General features: G+C 38.3%; 1 protein-coding gene across 1 annotated transcript; it reads right to left on the reverse strand.

The window, feature by feature from the left end:
* Positions 1 to 9: 9 nt before the first annotated feature.
* trappc10 (trafficking protein particle complex subunit 10) lies at positions 10 to 26,517 on the reverse strand. The gene is made up of 23 exons (XM_042001947.1): positions 26,356 to 26,517; positions 23,002 to 23,083; positions 21,200 to 21,335; positions 17,211 to 17,410; positions 15,605 to 15,800; positions 13,598 to 13,709; positions 13,269 to 13,516; positions 13,023 to 13,169; positions 12,680 to 12,794; positions 11,879 to 11,955; positions 11,606 to 11,697; positions 10,907 to 11,047; positions 10,130 to 10,239; positions 9,274 to 9,803; positions 8,968 to 9,109; positions 8,617 to 8,775; positions 8,203 to 8,432; positions 7,847 to 7,947; positions 6,782 to 6,905; positions 5,569 to 5,733; positions 5,258 to 5,438; positions 4,219 to 4,413; positions 10 to 2,099 (listed from the first exon to the last, which is right to left on the reverse strand). The coding sequence occupies exons 1-23, from the start codon at positions 26,414 to 26,416 to the stop codon at positions 1,852 to 1,854; spliced, it is 3,792 nt and encodes a 1,263-aa protein (XP_041857881.1). The 5' UTR covers positions 26,417 to 26,517; the 3' UTR covers positions 10 to 1,851.
* Positions 26,518 to 26,654: the final 137 nt, after the last annotated feature.

Raw genomic sequence — 26,654 nt, forward strand, 5'->3', positions numbered from 1 at the left:
ACACATCTAGTCACTTACATTTTTTTTTGTTTTTTTAATATAGTTGGCAATCAAAGATGATTTTGATTTTAATCATTATTTACAGATCAGTATGTACAGTGGTCAAAGAAGAGCTGTAGATACATGAGAGGGGGGAGAGGACTGGTGGGGGGGGTAGCCAACATTCTTCCTTCCAAATGAATACATGAATATGAACTAAATTTCTTATCTCATTCATTAACTCACTCAGCATCAACAGTATGTGTGCATAGCTCGGACACAGAATTAGTGACGCACACACACAGAATAAATATGCACACGCAGCACAATCCACTGACAACTGGTAAGACAACAGTGTGCACAGGCTGATCATCGTGTAAATGTCTCACCTGATGGTGCACACTCATACAGAATCAAAGACCTATGTAGGTACACAGAACCACAGCAGAACAGAACAACATGCGCGCGCACACACACACAGTCTGAACCTCTTGTGTCATCACTGGGTTTGTATTTGAGAGTTTTGCCTTGATGTCTACATTCAAAACAAATGATTTTTTTAAACAATGACAATGATAAATAATCATGAAAAATCTTGTAAGTGCTAAATTTTAAGACTTAAATGGGCCTTTTCAGTCCCTTTTTTTTTAACACAAATTATTACAAATTGCCACCATTTCATTAACTGATAAAGAAGAAAAAAGCCCTAATACACACTTAACATTGGGTGCAGATATATTCATCAAACTGAATCTCTAACTGAATATTTAACTGGAGAGCACCAAAATTCAATAAAACACAGTATTTCTAGTTTAATATCAATTTTTTAACTTATTTTATGTTCTTGTTAAAAAAAAAAAATGATTTCTATATGACAACACAACAGCTCTGAAGAGAAAGTGACTGCCAGGATGCGGCTACGCATCAGTTTAGACTTTCAGGATGACTGTTGTCAGATCGGATAATGATCATCAGTTTGAGTTGTTACACAGCAATGAAGATATGCTGGACTGGCAACCAGCTGATCAACAAACTGCCAATCACACACTCCACCTCTCAGCACAAGCGTCATCACTTCTCTGTTGATTAGCTAACAGCTGTGCAGAGAAAGGGCGGTCGGGGGTCCTGCAAGTCATGGTGAAACAACACACTGCAGGAGTCTCTAAACTCGGCAGGTAGCCCAGATCGTGCTGCTGTTGTCCTTCCGGTGTTATTCCAGGTGTCTCACACATGTCAGATGTGTAGTCTGGTCACAGTTAATATTTCTTTTCTTTTCTTTTAGGGAATATTTATGGAACTGGGCAGGACAGAAAAGTCTGTCTGGGTTAAGGATGTCTTCAGTAAGATTTTTTTTTCTTTTAAATAAAGCAAACTTACTCTCTAATGTGGGATCATCAAGGCAAAGGTCTCAAGCAGAACAGTACTTACAGCTCTTCACACTCAGTCAAAGTTACAGTACTTGTGTCGCTGATCAAGGCAAACACACATCTGGGGCTTTGGTGAATTGTGGGACAATCAGGAGTAGTTCTTTTTCTCCCAGTTCAAAATAGCATGACAGGTGCAGATCTGATTGATCAGTCCATATATATATTTATATATTTATATCTATAAATCCATTCAATGACCTATGTACAAAGTATGGCAACGATTCTTGTTTTATCTAAATTTATCATCAGTTGTCGGCTCTTCACTGTCTAGTCTGTAATGTCTCCAGTGATGTGAACGTTTCATGCTTAGGGGATGGAGTCCATACCAGCAACCTGCAAAGGTCTTTGACATGGAATCCTGGACCTGATCAGCCCTGGAGCTCAACAGAGTTCATCCAGAGACTATGTCCTACAAAGAAGTGCATGGGTGATCTGAACGCCAGGGTCATGTAGCGTTGACTTCCATGATGTGGTCGTCGGTGGCGGGCAGCACCAGAACCTGCCGTCCATGGCTGTGGTTGAAAACCTGTCCGGGACTGAAGGGCTCCAGACGTGGCATGGCCACACCCTTCTGCTGCTGGTCGCCGCTGCCCACAGAGTGGATGCTGCCCCGGCTGCGGATGCTTGCCGTGTCCGCCTGGTCGTCCAGCGTCTTGTCCAGCAGGGACAGACTGTCGTTCTCCACACAGCTGTCTGTGGGTGGAAAAAAATGGAACAAATTCAGATTTGCTGGAGCAAAAGATCCCCACAAACACCAAATCCAACATCTGTTCTCTAAATGTTTTGTTGGCAAATCACCTTCTTGATGCTTCTGAAAGTCTAACAGCAGAGATGGAATCAAACTTGGAGTAAAAGACGTTCCCTGACCAAGAGAATTTTATTTTTCAGTTTTCTAAGAGAACTGATTCGTCAGGAAGTGGTCAATTTACTTGTGCCAATCTCTTATCCCCTGACCTGTCATGAGGTATATGTTGCCATGGTGATGCAGCCTACCAAGAAATGAACCAGTTTTGTGATGGCGAACATCCAGAGCTGAACCTGAAGTTGACTTGTTGAGCTGTTACATTGTGTGGAAGCAGCTTTTTGGTGGAACTAAGAATGAGGCAGTTTTGTGTTTACAAGTTCTTTTCCAAACATTTCATGCAGGGATTAAATGTCACACTTGTTGTTTACATGCCATTTATGTAGTTTGACCCGCTTGTTTTCAAAAGAAATAAAGCTGAAATACTGCTGTTTATCACCACTAGAACCATTAGGAAATGTCGCACAGCTGCCTGCATCTCAAACAAAGTTTGTGGTCACTAACTATAAATTCCAGATTTTAGTTGTATATTTTGAAATAATTTCATGAAAATGTGTATTGTGATCAGTTATATTATTCAAAGCAGCAGATAGGTAACAATAATTTTGTTGTTTTCTGACGACATAGAGCCTAAATTTACTTTAATGTTATTACAATTCATCCCTTACTCATAAAACAACAATGCAGGTACTAATTTCCATCAGTAGGTGGCATAGTTGGGCAGTTTAGTGGGATTTAATGCCATAAACTTTAACACACATATGTTTTGCATTAATATAATTATTAAGGTTTTACAGTTGAAATGTCTCTAGTCACATTCAGACATTAGTTTTAACTTCTGTGGATAAACACTAGTTAAACTCTAACTGTGTACCAATTCAGGGTCTACACACTTCGAAGCACAGACTAGTAGTCCTACGTAGTCTGCACTCTGAAGCCGTTTACCATTCATGAAGCGAGACAGCCTACCTAGCAGACAAGAATTTCCCATAACAGCAATGTAGGATGTTGACTTAGTATAATTATACCATAATATTACTATTATATTAATTTATATTGTTTGATTCACTTAAACCTCTGAAATTCTTAAGTTTTGCATATCATCGGACACTTTAGTGAACATTAACTAGCTTACCTTTTTAACTGAATAATGTCAAAAAAAAAAAAAGAATAAATTTAAAAAGGCTCTCTGAGGCTATCTGTTGTTTTCTAGCAGGTACACACTCTTCATTAACCCCCTAAAAATCCAATAATATTAAATATTACACGTTTTAATGCCACCGTTTAACAAACGTTTTTAATATATTTGGTTTTGTCATATTTCAACAAAGTGAGGTAAATGAAAAACATACTCTTTGGAACTTTGTTGCTCATTCAACATCATCTTGTGTGAAATGAATTCTGGTAAAAAAGAGGTCGTGAAGGATGCACCACCAGTAGCCTTCCCGACAGGCCAAACAGAGTGCAGGTTTGTAGGGTGGATTTGGAGGCGCCTTCTATATGGGACAGTGCTTGGCCGCCGCTGTGACGTATGTAGCCGACAAACCTGCACTTTGAAGTGCGTAGACCCTGAATTTGGACACAGCTTTGATTTCTAAATCTAAAGAGTAATAAGAATTATGTTTTTGTAATAACAGTGTTGTGGCTCAAACAGCTCTGGTTATTTCTTTACCTCCACTATTAAGATTTCCTCATCCATTTTATAAATGCATGTAATAGAAAACAACGTAGGGAAGAAAAGACATAAGAAAACTGCTAAAGCACCATAGAAGAAGAGCTGCTACAGGGTGGGAGCTGGGATGTATTTGCATGGAGTGATTATGATTTAAAAATGTCTTGTTTTTTTGTTTCCCCAGAAGCAGCAAAGCTTGAAAACAGGACAAAGTTAAGAGTAGATGAGCAGCACATCATACAGGAGCAGTTGTTTTGATGCCGGTGTGTTATGACCTCAACTCTCCATTTGTTCACTAAACATAAACAATGTGCGTGTTGATGTTCAGGTGGTCTTACCAGGGTCTGGCTGAATGGCCACTGCAGCGGTGTGAGGAAGATACTTGAGCACTTTGATCTTGGGGAAGGGTAGGTGTCCTGCAAACAGAGGCATCACCTGGATCTGCACCTTGTGTGTGGCGTTGGCCTTCATCGGCATGGACACCATCCCTGAACTTTTGCCACAAACTGCCCAGTTACTGCTGCTGTCGGCCACTGCAGACACACATGCACATCCGAGTTAAAGCCACACAACTCATGATTTGTTTCTTTTAAAGACTATCCAATGACAGAGGAAGCAAGAAAAGCTATTATGCAATGATTTGCAAAATGATCACAAATCATCTAATTGTATTATATGTCAGAGCCAGTAAAATTTAATAAAAAGTCTGAGCAGATGACTGATGGTAAGCTTAGTTTAGCCTGACGTTTAACATTATTTTCAGTTTATTCTTCATCCAATTTTATATTTGTACTTAATAATGTCACCCCGACATTAATCTAATATTTCTTTCATTTCATGTCATTCACTAATAATGCAATAAATCAGTAGTAAGACTTAAAAGAAAAAAAAAAGTTGTCAAGTTCATGGCAATTTATTTGATTTAGCCATTGATCTTTAATAAAGCTGCTTATTAATAAGTATCAAATAAACAAAAAACTATTTCAGTGTCTTTTTCCAGTTGACAAAGTACATTTTATTGTACATTTTGGATCATTAATTTTGGAATATGACATTATTATCTAAACAATAAAGACCTATTCCCATTAAGGTTTATCACATAATCATATAACTTGTATCACAAATTACAAAAAAAAGTTTATGTGATGTTTAAAAAGAAAAAATTAAAAAATATGTGGTATTAATTTAGAAAATTCTGCAAATATTCACAATGGTGCATTTCTAAACTGTTGTATAATGATATTCTGTACTTGTCAAATGTTTAGACACACTTTTCCCATTAAATCTAATGGTTTAATGTGTCCAAACATGTGACTGGTGTATATATTCTCCTCGTTTTTATTAGTACCAAATGTGAAAGCCCAGCTGATAACATACCTTCATACATAAGTTTAGTGGTTTTTAGGCCGTCAGTGTCAGTTTTGCTGTCCTCTGCTATTTCTCCCTCTGCAGGTTCGGTCAGTCGTGTTATAAACACCTCGAGTGCGCAGAGTAAACCGGAGCGACAGTGCTGCTCGCCAGCAGGAGGCATGATCTCCGCTCTCACGCTATACAATGTCTGACAGCATGACAGAGAGGTTATCTATGCTGGGGAAGTCTCAGACAGCAACGCCTCAAAAACAACAGTTGCTATGGTTACAGATTATAAGTCACAGATTCACTCAGAGGGAAGAGTTTCAGTAACTTACAGTGACTCTCTCAAGCTGGAACTGGTAGTGGAAGGGTTTAAAGGCAGAGGCGTCTTGGTTGAGAGGAGAGAAGTTGGCAGAGAAAACACACTGTAGACAGGAAGGCAGGTCATCCTTCCACCTGACCTCCCACAAGCAGAACACACTGTGCTTACTGCACAGAAGCTACACACACAAAAACACACAACAAATTAGAGTGATTCATGGATAATGTACTGTAGCTTGCATGTTCTCTAAAACTAAATCAACACCTTTACTGACAGTCAGAGGCATCCTTGTCAGAGAATGTCACCTTTATTTGAACTGAGATCAGTGACAGAATATCATATATGAGCTTATTCACACGGGGAGCTCAGACATCATTATGTGTCATTTCTGAGGTTTCTTGAAGAATACAACCACAGGAAAGCCTTCTGAAGAGGCACAGATTTCACAGATTTCATTACCGAGACGGTGACGAGCTAAAAATGGCTCTCTGATGACAAAAACATGACGAGACGTTTGTGAAATTTCGTTGACGAGACGAAAATGTTCCAGTGCTAGTTGTCCAGCATTAAAAATGAACGACATTTCTGTCTATTGTGAGCAATCTGTCAGTTAGCAATGCTGCTGCATCTTGGCCACGCCCACCACTAGACGCGCAGCGCACACAGAGAAGCAGTTTATTCATTCATAGATGAATGATGCCGGCAGCGTCGACGAAGAGGTTTGGTGGTCGGAAGCGACAAAACAAGATATGGACATATTTTAGTTATAATCCAGCATAATTTCACTTGCAGACCAGGTCAAATTGAGCATGTGTTCCTCATCCTTTGCTCATATTACAAACACTGGTCTGGTTTGTGCTTTGATATATAAAATTTTGAGTCGTTTTTGGACTTAATTACCATGAAAATCTACTAAAACTGAGAAAATACTGGTTCATCTAAAGACAGCTAATGAGTCTTCCAGCTACTCTAACTCCGAGTGAAGATGATGCAGGCCTGATAAAGGTGTGTGTTGTGTGTGAATATCAATGGTTTTGTTCACATTTAAAGCTCTATAAAGCAAAATTGAAGGTCTTTATGTCAAATTTAAAGATTTTTCCTTTATTTGTTTTAACAGACCACAAGAAACTGTTCTGTCAATACTTCATTTCTTTAACTGTTACATCTTTATCAGCGATGCTCCACCTACTTTATTTATTGTTTTTAATTTATTCATTTCCTCTCACCTGTTGTGTTTTAATATTGAGGGACTGTAGCTCCAACGACGTGTGCTGCTTCTCAGCCAGCTTCATGTCAGCTAGTGTAAAGTTCACATCGGACACATTCTGCACACACACCTGGATGTACTTTCTGTGGAGAGATGGCCGTTGTCACATATCAGACATGACAGAGTGACAGTGGGAAGGTGCAGGGTGAAGAACACCATGTTAGAGACGCATCAGCTCCAATTTCCCCGACTCATTCAGACTTTTTTGTTTTACAAAACAAAAAACTAACAAAGAAAAAAAAAACAGGGCTAACATGCTGATTCTGACATTGACTGATGTTTTCTTTCTAAAGACTGTAACAAACTGTAAACAAAATTGCATTAGTAATTACTGTTTTAATTCAACTTACAAAAAGGAGAAGAAAATTTAAATCCTAATTTTTTTCCATTTTTTTCCCTCACCATATGGAAGAATCTTCTCCAACCTTCCCAACTTCCTGAATAGTGGCATTTGTTCAAAACTGATCATAAAGGATGACAGTGTGCCCTTTACCTGAGCAGATTTTAATTCCGTAAGCTTTTTCTCCTTTCTACTTTCACTACCGTTCAAAAGTTTGGGGTCACTTCCCTGTTGAATCCCATGGCAAAGTGACCCCAAACTTTTGAACGGTAGTGTATCTTAAGGCATAAAAGTGAAGTGGATGACAGGACAAAAAATATTTGTTCTACTGAACTAAAATAAGGTTCTGTATTGGAACTTTTGGAGGGGAAATTGATGTTAAATACTGTAGTAGTAGTAGTAGTAGTAGTAGTAGTAGTAGTAGTAGTAGTAGTAGTAGTAGTAGTAGTAGTAGTAGTAGTAATGGTGGACTGGATGAAAAAGAAGAACAAAAAAAGTGCTTTGGGGGTACATTTACTGACTGGTAAAAATATATGAATAATAAAATATGAATAAATAAAATAAGCTTCATGCAGGATTCCTATGGAATAGCTAAACATCATCTTGCTAAATTTCTAGTAGAAATTACTTAAATGTTTTTCGCAAACGATAACTGCATGTGTTTTTGTGATTAGAAAATCTTACCTGTTACCAGCAGAAAGCAGGGAGTGTTTGGTCTTGAAGGGGATGTAGAAGGTTAGGGCAAGCAGTGTAGAGTAGATCGACCACGGACAGTCAATAGACATCTGGAGAGAGACAATAACAAGATATTCTTAATACTGTATGATGTTTGATAAGAAAAGTACCAAACTAGTCCAAATGAGGACCAACATCTTTTTTTAGTGTTTTTAAAAAAGACTGCCATATTTTCATCATCATTTCATCATTAGATGATTTAATCTAATTTTGTGTTGTTTGAACAAGAGTCCCAAACCAAACCATCTGTGTGATTCTGTCACCCTTCTCCTAAACTCTAATGTGTTAATGTGCGTTAACCTCACCCTCTGGTCGATGGCGGTCATCGGCGTGTCAGGATGACTGTAGCTGCGTGGTCGATGACGGACCTCCCCATTGGTCAGCCTCTCATTGGCTGGCCGGTCAGACCCAGACGGGATGATGCACAAAACCTCCAACTGGAACTCCAGGATGTGGTAGGGAGGGGTGGGAGGTAAGCTGATGCTGGTCACCTTTTCAGACGACTGGATGGACATGATGCTTTCACCCACAAACTCTGAATGCATTCAATAAATACAGAAAATTAGCTGGAATCCCTGAATTATCAGCAACAGCCAGCTTTCAAACATGGTTCTAACATTTACTCAGGAAAGCTCACTTCAAAGTGATTCAATCAAGTGAAACTGAACAAAAAACTGTGAGAAAGTCTCATTTCTTGGTTTGTAAATACAGTTACTGACCAGCAGATGGGCTGCTGATGCAGGCGGTGCAGCTGGTGGAGGGCAGGATGGGCATGGTGTCTGTGTTGCTGAGCTGCAGAGCATCTCCTTTCTTCACAGTGTAGTGACCCGTCAGCAGAGTGAACTTTACCTTCTGAGTCAGACCGGCTAACAGAGGCTCTGAAGACATAAACAAAAATAAATCTGAGCAAAATACACACAAGCTGTAGGGTAAACAGCTTATTAGAAGTACTTTTTTTACAACGGGGTTGGGATGTTTCAGACTTATTGTAGTCTTTCATGAATTTGACATCATTAAAACAACTTCAAAATTGACAAGAGCTACTCAAAGATTCAGAAGAAGATTCAGACCTGAGAGCGGCTCCACAGTGAGCTGGGGCTCCTGAGAATATACTTCATACCGGACTGATGGGTAGATATGAGACTGGACAAACTGCACTCCACCAACTGTGGCGCACAGCTGCCGCAATGTGTAAAAACCTGGTTGCCCACTCTGTGAAGAAAAGGAGAGTGAGGACAAGAACGACGAAGCCAAAGGTAGAAAACATGATAGTAAGAGGGCTGTTTTATGAGACAGACCAGTTAAAAATCACAAAAAACATAAAGACTATTTATAATTTCTATTGAATAAACTGTTGAATAACAAGTGGCTCTTACTGGTGCTGTGAAGACGATGCTGTTATTTCCAGGCTCTAACGTTACATCTTGCACCTTCAACATCTGTGAGCCTTCTTTCATAGAAACAGTAGGAGGGCTGACACAGTTGGGTGTGTCCGGTGGTGAATTGCTGTCATGACGACGCATTACCAGATGAGTGTTTTTACACACAACTCCAGTAGAGTTGAGAGAATTGTCCGAAGGACTCCTGTCCTGAATCTCGTCCAGTTCTAATGAAGGACCAGCAGAAACAGAGGAAGGAAGACCAGCTAACGAGTTACCCTGTTTAAACTCTACTGTCCCTGGGTATGTTTGTCTCTGAGCTCCTTTGGACCTTCCATGAGTCCCTCCATGATCCACATCAAAGTGAATACTAGCAGCTAGTTGCTGTATGTGCACTGAAATGGGCATCAAACATTTCAGAGTGAGCTCCACCTGCAGGACGGCTCCAGAATGCACCGAGGCCGCTGGCTGGAACTGCAGCCGTGTGAGCTGAGCAAAAACATTCATGCTGAGGGTCACTTTGTAAGCTGGAGAAAGAGAAAAAAAAGGGTATGGATGAAATATAGATGTTTACATTTTTTGACAATGACAAAATTTACCCCAGAAACTGATTTGGAAACAGTTAAAAGGAATCAACATGGTATATGCCATGTCCCCACTTTGAGTGAAAGCATTGTGCTGAGGTTGTTTACTGCACAACAATTTCAGCACAAACAGTGTTAATATGATGCAAGAAAGGACACAAAATAAAAATATTTTTTTAAATTATACCAGGACAGTACTGACATAACAATAAAGCTCTACTCTACTGCTTCATTTCTTATCCACACCAGCTGTAAACATGACTACTCACAGTGGTCTCCGGGCTTTCCAGCAAAGCTGAGAATTTCCTGACAAAAGTGCTTTCTGTCCTCCGTGGTCAGATTCACATCACCAGCCAACAAGGCACTGGTTTGCAAGTAGCTGCAAAGGGTTGTCAAGGAAACTGAATACTAGAGCAAGCTGCTGCAGTCCAGAAAAAAAGGTGTTTTACTCTCAAAGGAAGAGTGCATTGGAGGGAGTTTTGCATCACTGACTGATACTTTTTGACCTCCCTCCCTGATTTTTGTTGACAAAACTCTAGTTTTATTTGCAAAACCAATTCTGTTAATAAAGTTGCTTTTCTGTGTTAAACATCTTATTCTTGGATCCCACATGATGCTGTTGTATGAAAAAATCAGCTGTGATAAAGCTTTGTTCTCCTTCTTCTGTTCAGTTGGGCAAAAGAAGATTTTGCTCCAAAAATCTGCAGTTTCCTCTTCTTGTCTGTTCTACATCTCTAGAGATGATTCTTTGTGCCATTATCAAAAGATTAAAACACACAGATTGGGTGTGTTCTGGCTTGATGTCACCAGTGCTGATGTGGTTTATGATTGGGAGTTTGGAAATAGTTTTATCTTGAAAATCATCCAGATATACTCTTCCTGTCTGGTTGGTGGGAAAACTGGTGGCGAGTAGCTTCAGCATCTCACAGCAAGCATTCAAAAGAAAAAGGGACAGAGCAATTTTGCATCCTTAACTCAACAAATCGGACAGTTAAATGTTAGTGCTAGTGTGAATTTGACACATGTGACAAAAGAAAAAAGGATACTCTTCAGTTTTTCCCAGCAGTTTCTGACACTCAGCAATCTGTCTCCTGGTGTGAGTCACAGGGAGGCTCCATCCCTCCGATACGTATGACTTCAGAGCTTCTTGTAAGAAGGTTTCTGCCCGTTCCGGGTCTCCTTTCCTCCTGTTAAAAGACCCACATAAACACATTGCCTAATTTTGTTCCGTTTCAGTGACTTAGAAGCATATTATGTTAAACAGACATTTTGTGATAATGAAATACAACCCAGTACAGACATGAAAACTGCATATTTCTGTAGCACCTGTGTTAATCAAAACCTACTAATTTTATGTCATTCAGTCAGTTTCCTTAATTTATAATAATAATAATAATAATAAATTTTATTTCAAGGCGCCTTTCAAGACCCAAGGTCACCTCACAAAAGACAATTAAAATCAGTTAAAACATAAGACAAAACATCAAAACAAACATCATGCAGCAGACAGTTAAAAACAACAATTTGAACAAAATACATCTTCTGTGCTGGTTACTCTTAAAGCCACTTCAATCTGCTGTATCTTTAAAAAGTAAATAGTGTTAACACACGAGTTTCTGCACACATTCTTATCTTTTGCATATTTTGTCTGATCAAACTGTTTTGTTAGTGGTAATTTAGTGGGGGCATCTGTGAGGATGCCTAAGCAGCTTAAATAAACTTGATCAGCATGGCCAGCAGCTTACATGTAGAACTCAGCCAGGCTTTTCCCCACCAGTCTAGCAGACCTCAGCCGGCCGATGGCCCGATACATTTCCATAGCTGCATGAGAAAGTTCCTGATGCAAGAGGGAGCCAACAAAGTGGAGATGGAGGAAGAGGGAGAAGAAGAGCAGAAAAGGAAAATCAAATTATCTGTTTCCAGGACATTACATCAGAAAATATATTAATTAAAAACTGGGCCAAGAGTCTCCACTTTCCAAACTACTGAAACAGAACACCAAGCTGTGTCAGACTTACAAGATAGTGCCTTTCAAAAGCTTCAACGGACGACAAAGCTTCTTTCAGCTTTTTGTAAGGGCTTTGCAAACTGTTGACTGTGGAGGAAGACAAGGACATAAAAAAAAAAAAATTATTTTTAGTTTCAGCTGTCAGTTAGCCTCAAGGTTTCACCGAAATGGACAAATTCTGTAAGAAAAAACATATATAGACCAAAATCATTGACAAATCACAATACTTTCAGCCTTAACTATCTGAAAATGATTTAAGATTCTTTGATTTATCAAAGTATAAAATGGTTTAATAAAATTTCTTGAATGGATTTCAGTAGACATGTTCAAATACACTATGATCGCAACTGATGAAAGGAAAAAAAAACTGGGAAAAAAGGAACTGACATGTTTTGTTATACTGTTATTTTCAGAAAATAAGGACTTGTCTTGTTTATTTCTGTAAAGTGCCCTGAGATATTTTCTGTTATAATTATTGGTGCTATATGTATATAACTACACAGAAGTGAATTAGTAGGATGTTTGTGGCAGAAAAGGGAGCAGGCAGAGAGAAACAAAAATATCCAGAAAGTGCTAAATCACACATTATTCTGGTGGAACACAAGACATCTAGTCAGTCCTGAATCAGCTGAACTGCTGCTGATGAAGCTGACTGGAGCTGAGTAGGACCACCGATGCAGACCACATCACAAAAACAAACAACAACAACAACAAAAATTTAAGTGGAGAAACAGGACCATAAAAATTCCTCTAACAAATATGTGTCACTAGTAGAGGTTGAGATTTCAAAACAACCCTCTTGACAACTTACCAGTCTCGGGCCTCTCATCACCCAGTCCTGCCAGCAGATCCACAGTCCTGTTCAGGTCCTCAGATGTGGGTCCCTTCTCTGACACCAGGCCACAGAGTTCTCCCAGAGACTTCAGCTAGAGAACGAAGGTGAAAGAACAACAAAAATTTAATATATGAATACAGGTATTTTCCTTTTTTGCCATTTTAATTGTTAAGTAAAACAATAAGCAAATAACCTCCTTGTAGCGTTAGAAATTCTGAAAACTAACATTAATAATTAGCTTTTATTTCTCACAGGAACAAAGTGAAACTAATAGGTTTGTGGAAATAAATTTCAGGTGTTTTTTTTTTTTTTCTTTCACCTTGTCTGTAGCGTAGGCCCAGAGGCCGACAGTATGGGAGCAGTTTGCAGCTAACTGAGCCTGATCGCAGCAGCCTTCAATTCTGTGCAGAACCTCCAAGCAGCTGAGGAACACCCAACAATCCAGCGCCCCATCAACGACCGACACCTCAACAGCAGCAAAAAAAACACAAAAATATTTTAGAATGAGTGGCATGGTATGTGTGTTAAAATACATAGAAAAATGTCCCTTTATGAGTGTGTTTACCTCCAGCAGGCGTAGCTCCTGCACACAGTTGTGGAGCAGCTCTAAGGCTCTCTGTGTGACCTCCCAGGGTCTCTGTAGGAAGATAAGTAAAGTGCACTGACGAGAGAACAGGTAGCTTCTCAGATCTAACAGGCAGGCCTCTCCACGCTGGATGCTATCCCTCTTTTCCATATCGATCGGCCGCCGAAGCAGCAAGCCGCTCCAGTTACGAACCGGGGCACAAAATGAGCCGAGCCAGTTAGCCGTATCTGTGGACACACACAAACTAGTCAAAACCAAAATAAGGAAAGAAAAACATGTACATTTGTTTATGTATTTAGGCCACACACCTCCAGCTCCAAAGTTAAGGACATATTGAGTAAAAAGAGCATCTAGCTCATCATACTGAACCAAGGCATCTTCAAACTGCTGCAGCATCTCAAAAACAAAGGCCAGCTCCTCCTGCACAAACACACACAACATCACTGAACTGAGACTGTCGATGTAATGACCACTGCAGATAGACACAGCTGCCCTCATTTATCAAACAAACGTACAATGGAAATCTGTGGGCACGACCATTTCCAGGCAAGGTTTGGCATTTATCAATTTGGACGTGAGCGTAGGATACGATCAAATCTCACGACAGGTCTGAGATCGTGTATGCAAGATTGAGTCAGTGTGGATTAGTGGTTCAGCATAGCAGACGCTAATAATAATTATTGAACAAACTTCAAACGGCCATCTAAGCATAAGCAGCCACATATTCAGTACTGAATGAACCCATTTGCAAAAAAGAGAAAAGAAAAAAAAGGAAATAGGAAATTAAATGGATTCCCAAAACAAATAAAATAAATAGCTTACTGATATGCTTGGAGTGCAGTGATGCATGCACTTAAAATAATTTGGGAAAAAACACAAATTTGATAAACAGCCTAAGCCAACACATAACAAGAATAGCTCAAATTTAATGAATAGGCCCACAAATCATTATACACTACAATTTGAAATAATGATAAATACAAAGAAAGCTCTGCGTTTGCAAACAAACTCATACCTATATTCACTCTCATCACCCTGCTGGTAAACCCTGCCACAGAGCAGGAGCGCAGGTTCAACAGTGCGCACACACGCATGCATGCCACGGTGGAGCGCTGCAGAATGGCAGGTGGACGTGTCTCGGACCAGCGGGTGGACGCTGCTGTACTCGCCAGAGAAAGTCTCTGGACTTTCATAATTCTGTCCTGTGCAGTCTTGAACAATATTGCTCTAGCTAATTGAGCCTTATGATGCACAGCCAGAGGAGCGGATGCCCGGGGAACCGTGGCCAGCACAGCCTCCGCTGGGGTTACACAGAGGAGACACAAGCCGATCCATCTTTTCTAACAAGTAGTCTATTCCTTAAAACTATTTAATAAGTAGGCTAATGTTTCCCATGCTGTGCACTAAAATGTGCAGTTCTTTACTGGAGAGGTGGAAATGCTATAAGCTACCAAATTTCTCCTTTTAGGTAATAAAAAGTGGCTTCACATAACAGAACCTTGAACACAATAATGCTTAACTAATGCAAGTAATCACAGAAAACGTTTAGTAGTTTGAACGAGTTTTATTCTCTGTTTTAATGTTTTCATTGATCTCTTAGCATGTTGTTTATTTTTTTAAGATCGTAACATAAAGAATTGACTTTCAGCTATCAGGCATGGGCTGCTATCCAAATTAAAAATGAATAAAACAAATAAAACATTTATCACGGGCATATATATGCCACTTATTGAGAATTTTCTTCATTCCTCAGCCAGAGTCGTATCAACAACGGCGAGGCTGTCTCTGTGATCCTCTTCCATGTAGCGTTTTTGTGCACTCCTTTGATTCGTGTTTTTAGGCTGCCAAACAGCACCTTTTTATTCTTTTCCACCTCACAAGTAAGGGTTTGGATCTCGACCTCCATGGTTTGACCTCACTGGGTGAGGTCTCTGGACCGCGAATAATTAGGACGTAACATGTGAATGACGATGGATTTCAGCCGCCACATTTATCAAGGCCTGATCATTCCTACGCTGAAATAACTCAGATACGAATGTTTCATAAATGATATGTTGATCCAATCATAAGATCATTCCTGCGATAGGATGTGAGCTTGTTTCCACGTTTGTTTGATAAATGAGGGTCGATGAGAGAACAATAAAGTATTGAGTCTGATAACTGAGCATCCTGCCAGTTTAATGTGTAAATTACTTTTACAGACACTGAAAATAAAAGTAGTAATAAGAGAAAAGGCATGTTTTTCTTTAACTCACTTGTGGCATATAATCCAAATTAAAAATCCACATTGAACTGCCTGTGTTTCGTCTACATACCTGAACCATAAAGTATTCACAGAAGCTCCAGCCAGGCTGGGTGCGCTTCTCTCGGAGCGTACGCATGTCATCTTCAAAATGCCCAAGGTTCTTGGTGAAGGACATGAGGAGAAGAGTTCGCAGCTTCAGCAGCAAGGAATTCCAAGATTCCAGCGACCGAGATGAGTCCTTCAGAGGATCTGACAGAACCACGCACCTAGATTGAAAGGCAACAACGTTTATTTACACGAGAAGTTTGAATATACTTGGATCCTTCTTACAATGTCTGTTCTAAGAATATATGACAAGGAACTTATTCTCCTTTTCAATTACAAGTGCAAATAATTTTAAAAGCACATTACTCTAATAAACCAATGATCTCCATGTACCATAAACATTGTATTCTAATGGGGAGGAAACAGCCAGGACAACACAACCAGAGATCACAGAACACTGATGCTAAATCAAGTCTGTTGAGACTGAGACTTAGGAGGGTGCTGCAGAGAGAGCAGTTGTCCAGCTCTCTGGTGTCTAGTGAGACCAAAGAGGGAGGTTGGACCACAGGGAACCCAGCTTACAGCAGCAGAACTATGACAGACATAAGCAGATACCCAAGCACCTCGGGAGAATCAAGGCTGAAGATGGACTGTTTTATTGTCAGAGATGTGTACATTTTCAGAATAGAATCTTAAAACTAAGGCACTAAATTTGCAGAAATGTTGCTAAAAATTAAGTTTCCAGTGATAGGATCTGTTTTCATAGATTTTTTTAAGTTTGTGTGTAAGTCTAAAGGTAATTCAGTTGCATAATCCCAGAAGGAGAAAATTACTTTAATTCAATTTGTCAAAAATAAAAAAAAAAGAATAAAACTTCTGAATAATTCCTCTATTATTTAGTCTGTTTTAAAGAAGGAAATTAAAATAAAATTGAAATTAAAAATTGGATTGGGAAGGTGTACATTGTTATTTTATTTTCAGGCCATAATCATCGAGACTGGAGTTGCTTTGTTATGCTTTCAGATCTACAGACAACCGTCACTGTGAGACATTTAAACATCATCATCACATTGTAGCCGTAAGCCTGAGGAAAATGTAAGCACAGATAAACACATTAGCCTATAAACAGGTTCAGTTCATTTCCTGGTGATGACGTTAAATGGTTACCAGATTCCCACTGGGTTATTTTGCAGCTGTCTCAGTTAGCATTAGCACTGCTCAACTAGCTCACTATCAATTTTCCTCTCATTCCCTTTTCTCTTTTTTAAGCTGCATCTTAATTATTTAGAGGACATCTTTAAATTCTAGCTACAGAGAAAAATCTGGGTTAAGGTCTCATTGAACAAGCACTGTTCACATTAATAACGATACAGGAAATGCTAACACATATTAGCTAAATTAAAAAGAAAAAGATCCAAGAGCCGACTAACTTAGACACAAGTAGGTTTATCAATGATCACATATCACATTATGTACAGAAGAAGAGTGATCATCTCTGACTGTTTGTGAAGAAAAAGAAGGAACTGAGGCTAAACGATGTCGTATGAAGGAAATCAGCGTGTTATGATTTCTTTCCATCCTCTGCAAATTAAATTAAAATCTAATTGTTCAAAAGAGAAAAGTTCTCTAACCTGTCGTTCTGCTTGTTGCAAAAGTCACTACGGATTTTGTCCACGATGGAAGACCGAGGCAGGATGTTCGTCTTGTTCTTCTTCTTTGTATCATTAGTCTCCACGACGATGATGACCCAGTCTGCTGAGCCGTGGGTCTTCAGGCTGTTCTGCCAGCGCATCATGTCCTCTTTCACTGAGCTCTTATACACCTCTGTGTCCTACAATGAAACACAAACATCATTATCTACATATTCCATTTATATTAACACATTCATATTTTGCATAACACTTGAAGACACTTTAAATAAAGAGATTCTGATTACTGCATGTCATGATACCACCAGGGAGGCATCGGAGCTGCTCTAAATTTATTCTACAGCGTGACAACAACCTCAAAATGGACAATCAAGACATTAAGAGCTATTTTCAGCTACATCAAGGACAAGGAGTCCTGCCACAGATGGTACAGCCTCCACAGAGCCCTTATCTCAACATTAAGTGCAGGATTACATGTAGAGGCAGACTACACAGAAACATCCTTAATCCAGAGAAACTGTGCAAATCCATGATGCTGGAACAATCCTGGAAATGAGATTAAAAAGAAAAAAAAAAATGTTCAGGGAAAATCCCAAGAAAATGGTGATGACATTTAATTTTTACTTTTAAACTTTTCAACACTGCTCATACAGCCACTGGAAGGTAAAAGTCAATCAACCTGTATCCTGACATTCATTTAGATGCTACTTTGACATCTTCCTCCTTCTTAAATATTTCTGTAGACCTTCACACCCCAATATCTCCCTAAATTAGCAACCTTCCCAAGCAAGAGAGCAGTGGGTCCCAAAAACTGCGAAGGATGACATCAAAGAATACAACAGGCCTCCAAACTCCCCAGATACCAAATCTGATCTGATCCAATGGCCTCCAATGACCTCTGTGCAAAGCAAACACAATCGAAAAAGATGCCATTTCTCTCCAGAAGAACTTCACTTGCTCACTGTCTACAACCTGACTGGTCAGATCTTTCGTCAGCATGACCTGCATAGGACCTATTTAATTAAGGCTAATCGGTACAAACGAATATTGAAAAGAAAAATAGTAAAACATTAAACAAATGGTCTCATCCTTTGATAGTATTTATCATTAGGATACTGTAAAAATGATTTTCCCTTCAAGTGTCTTGCATTTTTAGTCAATGAAGACATTTGCACATCAAAGCCTATCAGAAACAATAAAACAACGCTGCCCAACACGTTCACACTTTCTCATTTTCATCCACAAGATACTGACTGATGAGAATGTTGTGACTGGGGTTTCCTGCATGAAGCACTGACTGTTGCTTAAGGGTAGTGTTTGTTCTAAATTGGCTGGAAATGGGCAGGAGGCAGCTTATAATATGATGAGTCACTTATTACGCAACAGTCGACTGGCAGAGAGAGAAATGAAGACCTTGAGGTACAGTGTTTCTGAAATACTGGAAATTAGTACAGTAACAAAGTGTATGCAACCACAACATAGATCTTAAATTAACTTTTTAATTACACTCTGACTAATTCTGCCTCACTATCCAGTAACTGAAGAGCCTTAATTTATTTATTTAGCTGCAAAGAAGCAAAAAAAGAAGCAGAAAATAACTTTCTACAGGATACAGAAACGGATGTTTCTTACTGGTGTAAACTAGTGTGGTTTTATCAACATATTCCGTTTACCACACAGCCCACCTGTTCTTATCACCTGTAAAACTGCCATGCTGCAGGAAACAAGATTTACAACTCCTTGTACAAAAAACAGAAGAGCTGCAGCATATTTGTGTTGTTTTCATGAACAAGGTTATGTGGAAGTGTACAAAACGTTCATTTAGCTTTGCTTCACCTTTTCCCAAAACAGTTTACCTCCCCATTTACTCTGCTTTTAAAAAGGGAGTAGATACTGTTCCTGCATCTGTCACATCCCGTGTAGTCACACTGAACTGCATACAGAAAACTGTAAAACTAATAGAGCATGAAAGGGTCAAGTTTTAGCTGTATAATTCTGCTCATCAATTCTCATGTTTGCGCACAAGCAATCCATACAAATAAACAACATATTAAAGATTCATCAGCCTGGAGTGCAGACAAATAACTCAAAGAGTTGATTAAATTTACAAAAGCTGTTTAGCTGAAAAGAATAAACTTGCTCATAGTTACTCGAGTGGGAGACATTGATTGCTACTCACACAGTCTCATAAAAAATGTAACAGTTTAATGGTGTTTTCAAGTTCAACCTTTTGGGCAAAACAAACTCAAGCCTGTTTTTCCAGTTATTTGGGCTGGTGACGAAGCTAGAAATCAAACCTGGGAGCCATTTTGTCTAAATGTAGTTAAAAGGTCTGACATGCTGTCACCTTGATTTATTTCTCACTCATCAAGCAGTCCTATTAAAACCTACAAAAAAGGCAGACTTTCCTTCAGGTGCACTGCATGAAGTTGCTGTACTGCACAGGTACCGGTGCGTCCACACTATCAACACACGGGCTCATTACTCCCAGCTGTTAGGAAATGTCATGAGTCACAAGCTGATGACAGCACTTCCACATACTAAGCAGCTCAGTCAGCAGCAGCAGGTTCCTGCTTCCTTTATCATTTTTCTCCAGTCTGCTCTTTCTGTACATTCCTTAATATTAGATGTTGTTTGGTTAAAGACCGTGACTGCACGTTGCAAAAAGCGTATCAGCTAAAGCCAGATGTACAGTAATACAGAGAGATTTGAAAGCTTTTTTCCCTATCATCCATGTGAAAATGATCTTTCCTATTCCAGCTGTATTAAAATGTCAGCCTTGGCAGACAGAGCTTTGCTGATATGACTACTGACTCGGTGAATTATGGGTTTTGCATATCTGGCATACAGAAATGTCTGGGACCTATTTTTCAACCAGACAGGATCACAACAGGTACTCGTCTGGATGGTAGACAAGTAGTCATGTCTTACATTAATCCTAAGAAGTTAATCAAAGATTGTCAAGATTCTGCTGTAAATACTTTTTTGACCAACTTTCTGAATTTTATTGGATTTTTATTGAAGTCCAGCTGTGCTTAAATTGTTATGTAACATGTTAATAAATTACCCTAAACTAGTTTTGACCAAGTGCTCAAATTGTAAATAGCACTGGGTGTAAACAGGAAGCTGGTTTACTGACTCACTGAGGAAAAGGGGTGGAACTAATATGCTTGAGCTTCTTCCTGCCCTTTTTGAGCATGCTATCTGTTACAACTATTCTATACTAATGTTTTATTTCAGCATGTTCAAATAAATCACTATATCTAGTGAAGCAAGTAGTTGACTGACCTTACACTTATATTTAATTAACATGGCAGGTGTTTTTACATATCTGTATGAATACTATATTATCTGTGTTGTTACAAGACAAAGGATCAGAAATGAGTATTTTTAGGCACAATATGGTTGCTGTAGAGAAATTATTGCTTTTTGTGACCTTGTGAGATCAAAGTGTCGTTTCTTTTTTTACTGGATTCTAAAGTATTCTGCTGCTGTGACAAAGAGCTGTGATCTCCTAAGAACACTGAATATCCATCCATCTTTATTTCAGCAGAAAAGCCTTACCGTGTCTGCTTATAAGCTTGGCTATGCTAAAAACCTGCTATCAGTCCTGCTTTCTGCCTCCTAGTTGCACATGCCTCTTATAGTGCTGCACAGAAACTCACCTAAATTAGCTTATGTATTAATTAGCTGTATGTACGTATGGCACTACATTCCAGAGGAGGTGATTAAAGTGATGTTTAACTTGCTGTTGTTAATGGACTGTTAGTCTATAGCTTACAAAGCAACAGTAATATAATGAAATATTTTATTAGCCACATGAAAGAAAAAGAAGGTTTTTTTTTTTTCATGAATGTCATTACAGATTTAAAAAACTTTGATCAAACCAGAAGAACCTCAAAGAAATTTTAAGGGAATAATAACTGAGAAGAAACAATTGTTTTGTTTGTGTGTGTTTTCAATCTACTTACACAGCAATCTGTCCAGTAGATGTGGAGGAAGGGGAAGGTAAGAAGAGCCTTGTTGCCCTCCTTGGGGAGGAGGTCCTCTTTAAACTGGACAAAATTAGCTTCAAGGTGGATCATTTTTGGTGCTCGGCCATAACTCCTGCACAGAAGACAAAGCATGAATTCAAACTTCACATTCAAACTCAGTCATTCACTGGAAGAACAGCTGTGTCCAAAAATTAGTTTGAGAACATTTGACCTCTTTTTATTCTGGTAAAATTACCCCAAAACGTCTATCCACGGCATACCCAAAGTAAAACAGAGAAGTATTCTAGAACGGTATCAAATAAGGCATGTAATCATTTTTGGAATTTCATCAACTTTTTGTTCCTCGTAACAAGCTCATTTAGAGCTGGTTCATTTTCTTGCTACCCTGGTTGACACATGTGGACATGTCATTGAAGCTCCCCTAGTGTCATGCCAGGTGTCAATCAAAAGATTAGGGTTGCTATTTATATTCTGAAATCACTATTTTTAAATGCTTACATGCACATCAGATTTATGAGAGATAATTAAATATCAGGCCATTTTGAATGGATAAAACAAAAAAACTTCTTGGAATTCAGTGAAGGAATACAGACAGTGTTTTGTAAGGAAAATATAATTCAGTGTCTTGGTTTCTCATGTGAAACCAATTACAAGCAGCTCTTTTGTACACCGCACAGTTGTGTAGAAAGGGTTAAAAGGAAACAGTTTTTTTCTTAATATAGTTTTTGACTAATGCAGTCCTTTATTAAAATGGAAAAATATTTATGTTTACTATGAAACAGCAATAATAAGACATGAACGGTATTTCATATAAATCTTGCTTTATGTCATTCCCCTGGTTGCTATTCCTGGCAGCGTGTTTTTCCTTTCTGAATAACGTCAGCACAACTTTAATGAAGGAGACTCACTGGCAGTTTAATGACAAACTAATGTTGCCAATTTTGAAGAAAAGAGAAGTGTATCACCAGAATTCTCTCATACTGTCTATGAACAGTTTTAAATTTAAAATCTTAAAATGGAACATAAAAACAAAAATACAGACCACATCATACAAAAGCCCAGCAGGGACTTGAGTCATCATGACACTTCCAAGGTAGGAAAAATGTCTGCTTTGCTGCAATATTTCCATACAGAACAAAAGAAAAAAAATCCATGTGTCACTTTGTCAGTTCAGCTTTAAACTAAATCACATTATAAACTACAAGGATGCTCAGACAGCAAACCTCCATTCAGCCCAGTGCTTACAATGCAGTTGTAAGGAAAGGAATTTAGCTGTTCAAATAATCTTAGGATTCTTCTATGCATATCTTCCACTTCTCTGCTATTTTTGCTAAATTTTGGCCTGCAATTTTGTGAGGAATCTGACTATCAGAGACTAAAACATACATCTAATACAGAAAGAGAAAGAAGGCATCCAATATTACCATTAATCATTTAAAAACCTCTATCAGAGAGTAACAAGGGAAAGGAAATAATCTCTGACCCGGAACTTTGTACCCATGTTTGGCCAAAACAACTGGTTTCTTCCCATCTGCTATTTGACTGTACCTGTTTATGTCAAAGTGATGATTTATGTACATCCTTATACACTACTTCCTCCTATTCATACTACTGAATATGCAGCTAAATTACCCCATATATTGTTTAACTACACCATAAAAAGATTGTAACTTTTCCTTAGGAACAGCTGATTTACTTGGAACCCAATTACCATGTTTGCATTATGCTGATCTTTTCTACTATATTTGTCCATCAACATTTCGTGGGGCAGTACTCACCTCCTCCACTCCATTGGCTCCCTAGGAAGTTGTTGAGCCAATGAGTTATAGAGAGACGTGAACAAGCCCTGATCTCCAGCACCTGCAATAAAAAAGGGAAGATAAAGAACCAGAAAAGAAAGAAGTAACTCAGATAAAATTAACTCTTTAAATGATCTGAAAAGCTCTACTCTAACAATATGAACATAAATGAAAAATTCATTGCCCAAAATATAAGGGTAAAGTGAAAATGACAAATTACTGCGGGACCAAAACAAACTTACAACAAAATGCAAAAGGATGTTTCAAGCAAACCTGTTCATCATTATGTAATTGACAAGTGTGATACAAATCTATGAGTCTGAGAGCGTTAACATTTAGTCAGATTATCTATAGATCCAAAGTTTAACGCGCTATCCTTAGACACTGTTTTATTATATTACCTGTGCACCGTGAGAACTTGAAATGCACGCCCAAGTCATTATCCTAAGCTAAAGCACTCACCTGCCACAAACCACAAGAAAAAACAAGGACTGAGAAACAATGACTTTCTTTTAAATATACTCCCTTTTCATCACTATTAATGTTCTATAAAATATTTATAATAAACCCTGTGAGCCACATGAACTTTATCAGCCATTTCAAATGGAAAGACAAACATCTGGGCCTCATTTCTATTCCTTATCTTGGTCAAATGGTCAAATGAGTAATTGTCACTGAGCCCTCTAACTGGAGCACTGGCGGTCATTTGGATAGTTAGTCAACTACTACAACTTGATCTCAAAAGAAAAGGATCATCTTACCTCTAAAAGATTGAGGGGTAGTACAAAGGAGAGAAAATGAGATAAGGGCTTGTTCTTTGCATATTTCACACAACTTAGTCAATATTGCAAACTATTTCAGATTAGATGCGTGTGTCTCAATCAACACTGACTAAGGTACTTGTTTTAGCTTCACTGAGAACATATAACATCTAAACTCCATCAGCTCATAGAAAAAAAAACTAGTACAGCATAATTTGCCCAGTATTGATGCAAATATCCTCAAATAACCTGCAATGAGTCTCAGCACTTAACCTAATAAAGAGCTCAGTTGAATCCAATGTTGTACCAATATGACTCCCAGTGTTGACAATTAAGTGACATCACTGGAAGCAGTGTTTAGTATGTGGGAATGACTACAACCAAACTGTTAGGATAAAATCTATGGGCAAATAAATGAGTAATGAAGGTTTAACAGTTTAATCAGACATCTTTTTAGATAAAATAATAATAATAATAATAATAATATATATATATTATATATGTATATATATATATATATTATATATGTATATATATATATATATATATATATACACATACATACAATGCACATTCATGTAAAAGAGAAAAAACTTAAAGACAGTCTGAAAAGGGTATACAGGCAGAAGCAAAAGCTTTTAATGCTCACCCCCCAAATCAGTTTACATACATAAACATGCAGCATGGTCAAAACAGTGACAAATCATGAATCATTCTTAAGAGTTCATAGCTGTTAACATGTACAGAAGTTTAGTGATATTTTCATATCCCAAGTTAGAATGTGTGAGCCATAATACTACTAAAGTACAGCAACCAATACATTAAATGTCAGATTTACTAGTTGATTAGCCATGACTTTTTTCTAACATCTCAAAGCTTTAGTAACCTTTAAAAAAAACTTAACTTTGAATGTTAACTGAGCCTTTCAAAGGCTGTTATCAATACAACTCTGCAGGGCAAACATCTATCTGACCGCAAGAGCCAGTTCTACTCACATTGGAAAGCAAAACTGCAACACATTTCTGCTGATGAGCAATTTGGTGCACTCTCAATCTGATGCAAGTCTTTAAACATTCTAAATAATATGAGTAATTTTGGCTTATGTTTACTTTTTCAGACACATCTACACTATGAGGTACATGTGCTGAAAACGGTCTGTGGGTGATTTAGATTCAAATGAGTGGTCACAAAAAAAGAAAAGAAAACATTGCCATAATGCATGCTCTAACCATGGGGGTAGAATGGGGTCAATAATAGCCTAGAAAGGCATCTGACAACTGTGACCCCAACTCCACCTGCTAACCACCACTCACACAGAGAAGTAGGTTTTCTGCATACAAGTTCACATGGTAGATAATTAACAGAGAATAGATTACAAAAAAAGGATTCCAACTTTCTGTCTGTGCCCTTATCTATATCTGCCTTGTTTTTTTTTTTTTTTTCATTAATTCTAGTTAAGAATTTAAATTAATGGCTGCTTTGATAACCCAGTTTTAAATATATTGCAATGCTTAACCAAAGAGACAAAATTGCTTAAGTTATGTCGGTATTGTCTTGATTGCTTTGTTTGATTTATTCTGTAGTGTAGCACACCTTTTATATAAATATATATATTAATTATTCAAAAATAAAAAGACTTGTTCACAGTGCGTACCTACACTACATATGTACCTCACTTCCTTTTTGTGTGTTTGTTTGTTTGTAGGCCTGGGGAATTAACTGGCAGATTATCTCCAATGGTAGTGACCTTATTAGTCAACTGACCGTTTATCAGTCTTTTACTAATGGTTATGAACTTTAGAGGAATCCGAATATGCCCTAAAACTTGTTAAATGTGTTAAGTATTTTAAAGAATTATCTAAGTAAAACAAATAAAATAATTGTAATGTCAACGGTATACAGTTGAGGCAGGGTATCTGACAACCCTTCAGAAAATCCCACTGTCACCTTTGTGTTTAAGATTTTTAATATGCCACCAAGTTTACGTTGTAAACTGACTCATCGATCATTTAACAATAAATTGTTATTTTCCCATGTCTTTATATTCCTCTACACCGAGGCAAGGTACTAAAAGTGTAAGTCAGCGTTGTGGGACGAAGCTGGCATCCATTCCTGAAATAAACCCCTCTTACAAGCTTCTATTATACTCCAAGGGATTTATGAATGGCAACCTAATCCAGTTCCCAAATATGATCGGGGGACTACTGTCTGAACAGCAATACAGAAAACAGGTTAAACTGAAAGAAACAATATGATATCATTTTCAAAACTGCAACAACTAGCCGTGACGTTATATCGTTAGCTCGGCCTGTTTATCAGTTAAAATTTTAGTTAGTCGAAAGAAAAAAACGTTTCCCAGACAGCAATGTAGTTCGCATGTACTTAAAAAATAAAATACTAAATCTTGGCAAGTAGAATTAAAGTAACCATTCACCACACGGACAAGCAGCGTCTCCAAGCTGCTTAATATGAGGGTGACAGCTAGCTTAGCTAAGGAGCTAATGCATATAGCTAGAAGGCTAACTGTCAAGGCAAGAAAAAATAAAACTGGACGTCTCCTTTTAACACTTACATGTCACAATCGGCTTGTTTTCCATGGTATAGATGATTGGCCTTTCCTCTTGACACTCCATATGTGTTAGCAGTAGTACTCCATGAAAATGACATACAAACAGGGCTTTATTATTAGTAAGTGCTTATGTATGCAGTTGTGTTGAATCGATGGGGCCTGTGTCCCCCACTGCACTTCCGGGAAGTGCGTAAACCGTGCGTCATTAAAGGGCCAACCTGTGAATTTTTGTGAGCAAATTAAGCAAAATGCGTTGTTTTTATGGATGGAGGAAAATTCAGCTTCTTTTGAAATGCTGAATG

The sequence above is a fragment of the Melanotaenia boesemani genome, chromosome 12 (genome assembly GCF_017639745.1).
Source record: "Melanotaenia boesemani isolate fMelBoe1 chromosome 12, fMelBoe1.pri, whole genome shotgun sequence".
Taxonomy (NCBI): domain Eukaryota; kingdom Metazoa; phylum Chordata; class Actinopteri; order Atheriniformes; family Melanotaeniidae; genus Melanotaenia; species Melanotaenia boesemani.

What these genes read in the sequence shown, in the direction of transcription:
- trappc10 (XM_042001947.1), bottom strand. Translation starts at nt 26,416, where the DNA reads ATGGAGTGTCAAGAGGAAAGGCCAATCATCTATACCATGGAAAACAAG. An exon ending in CACTGTGGAGCCGCTCTCAG is followed by an intron (nt 8,776 to 8,967) that starts GTCTGAATCTTC and finishes TTATGTCTTCAG; the next exon opens with AGCCTCTGTTAGCCGGTCTG. An exon ending in CATCAGCAGCCCATCTGCTG is followed by an intron (nt 8,433 to 8,616) that starts GTCAGTAACTGT and finishes GAATGCATTCAG; the next exon opens with AGTTTGTGGGTGAAAGCATC.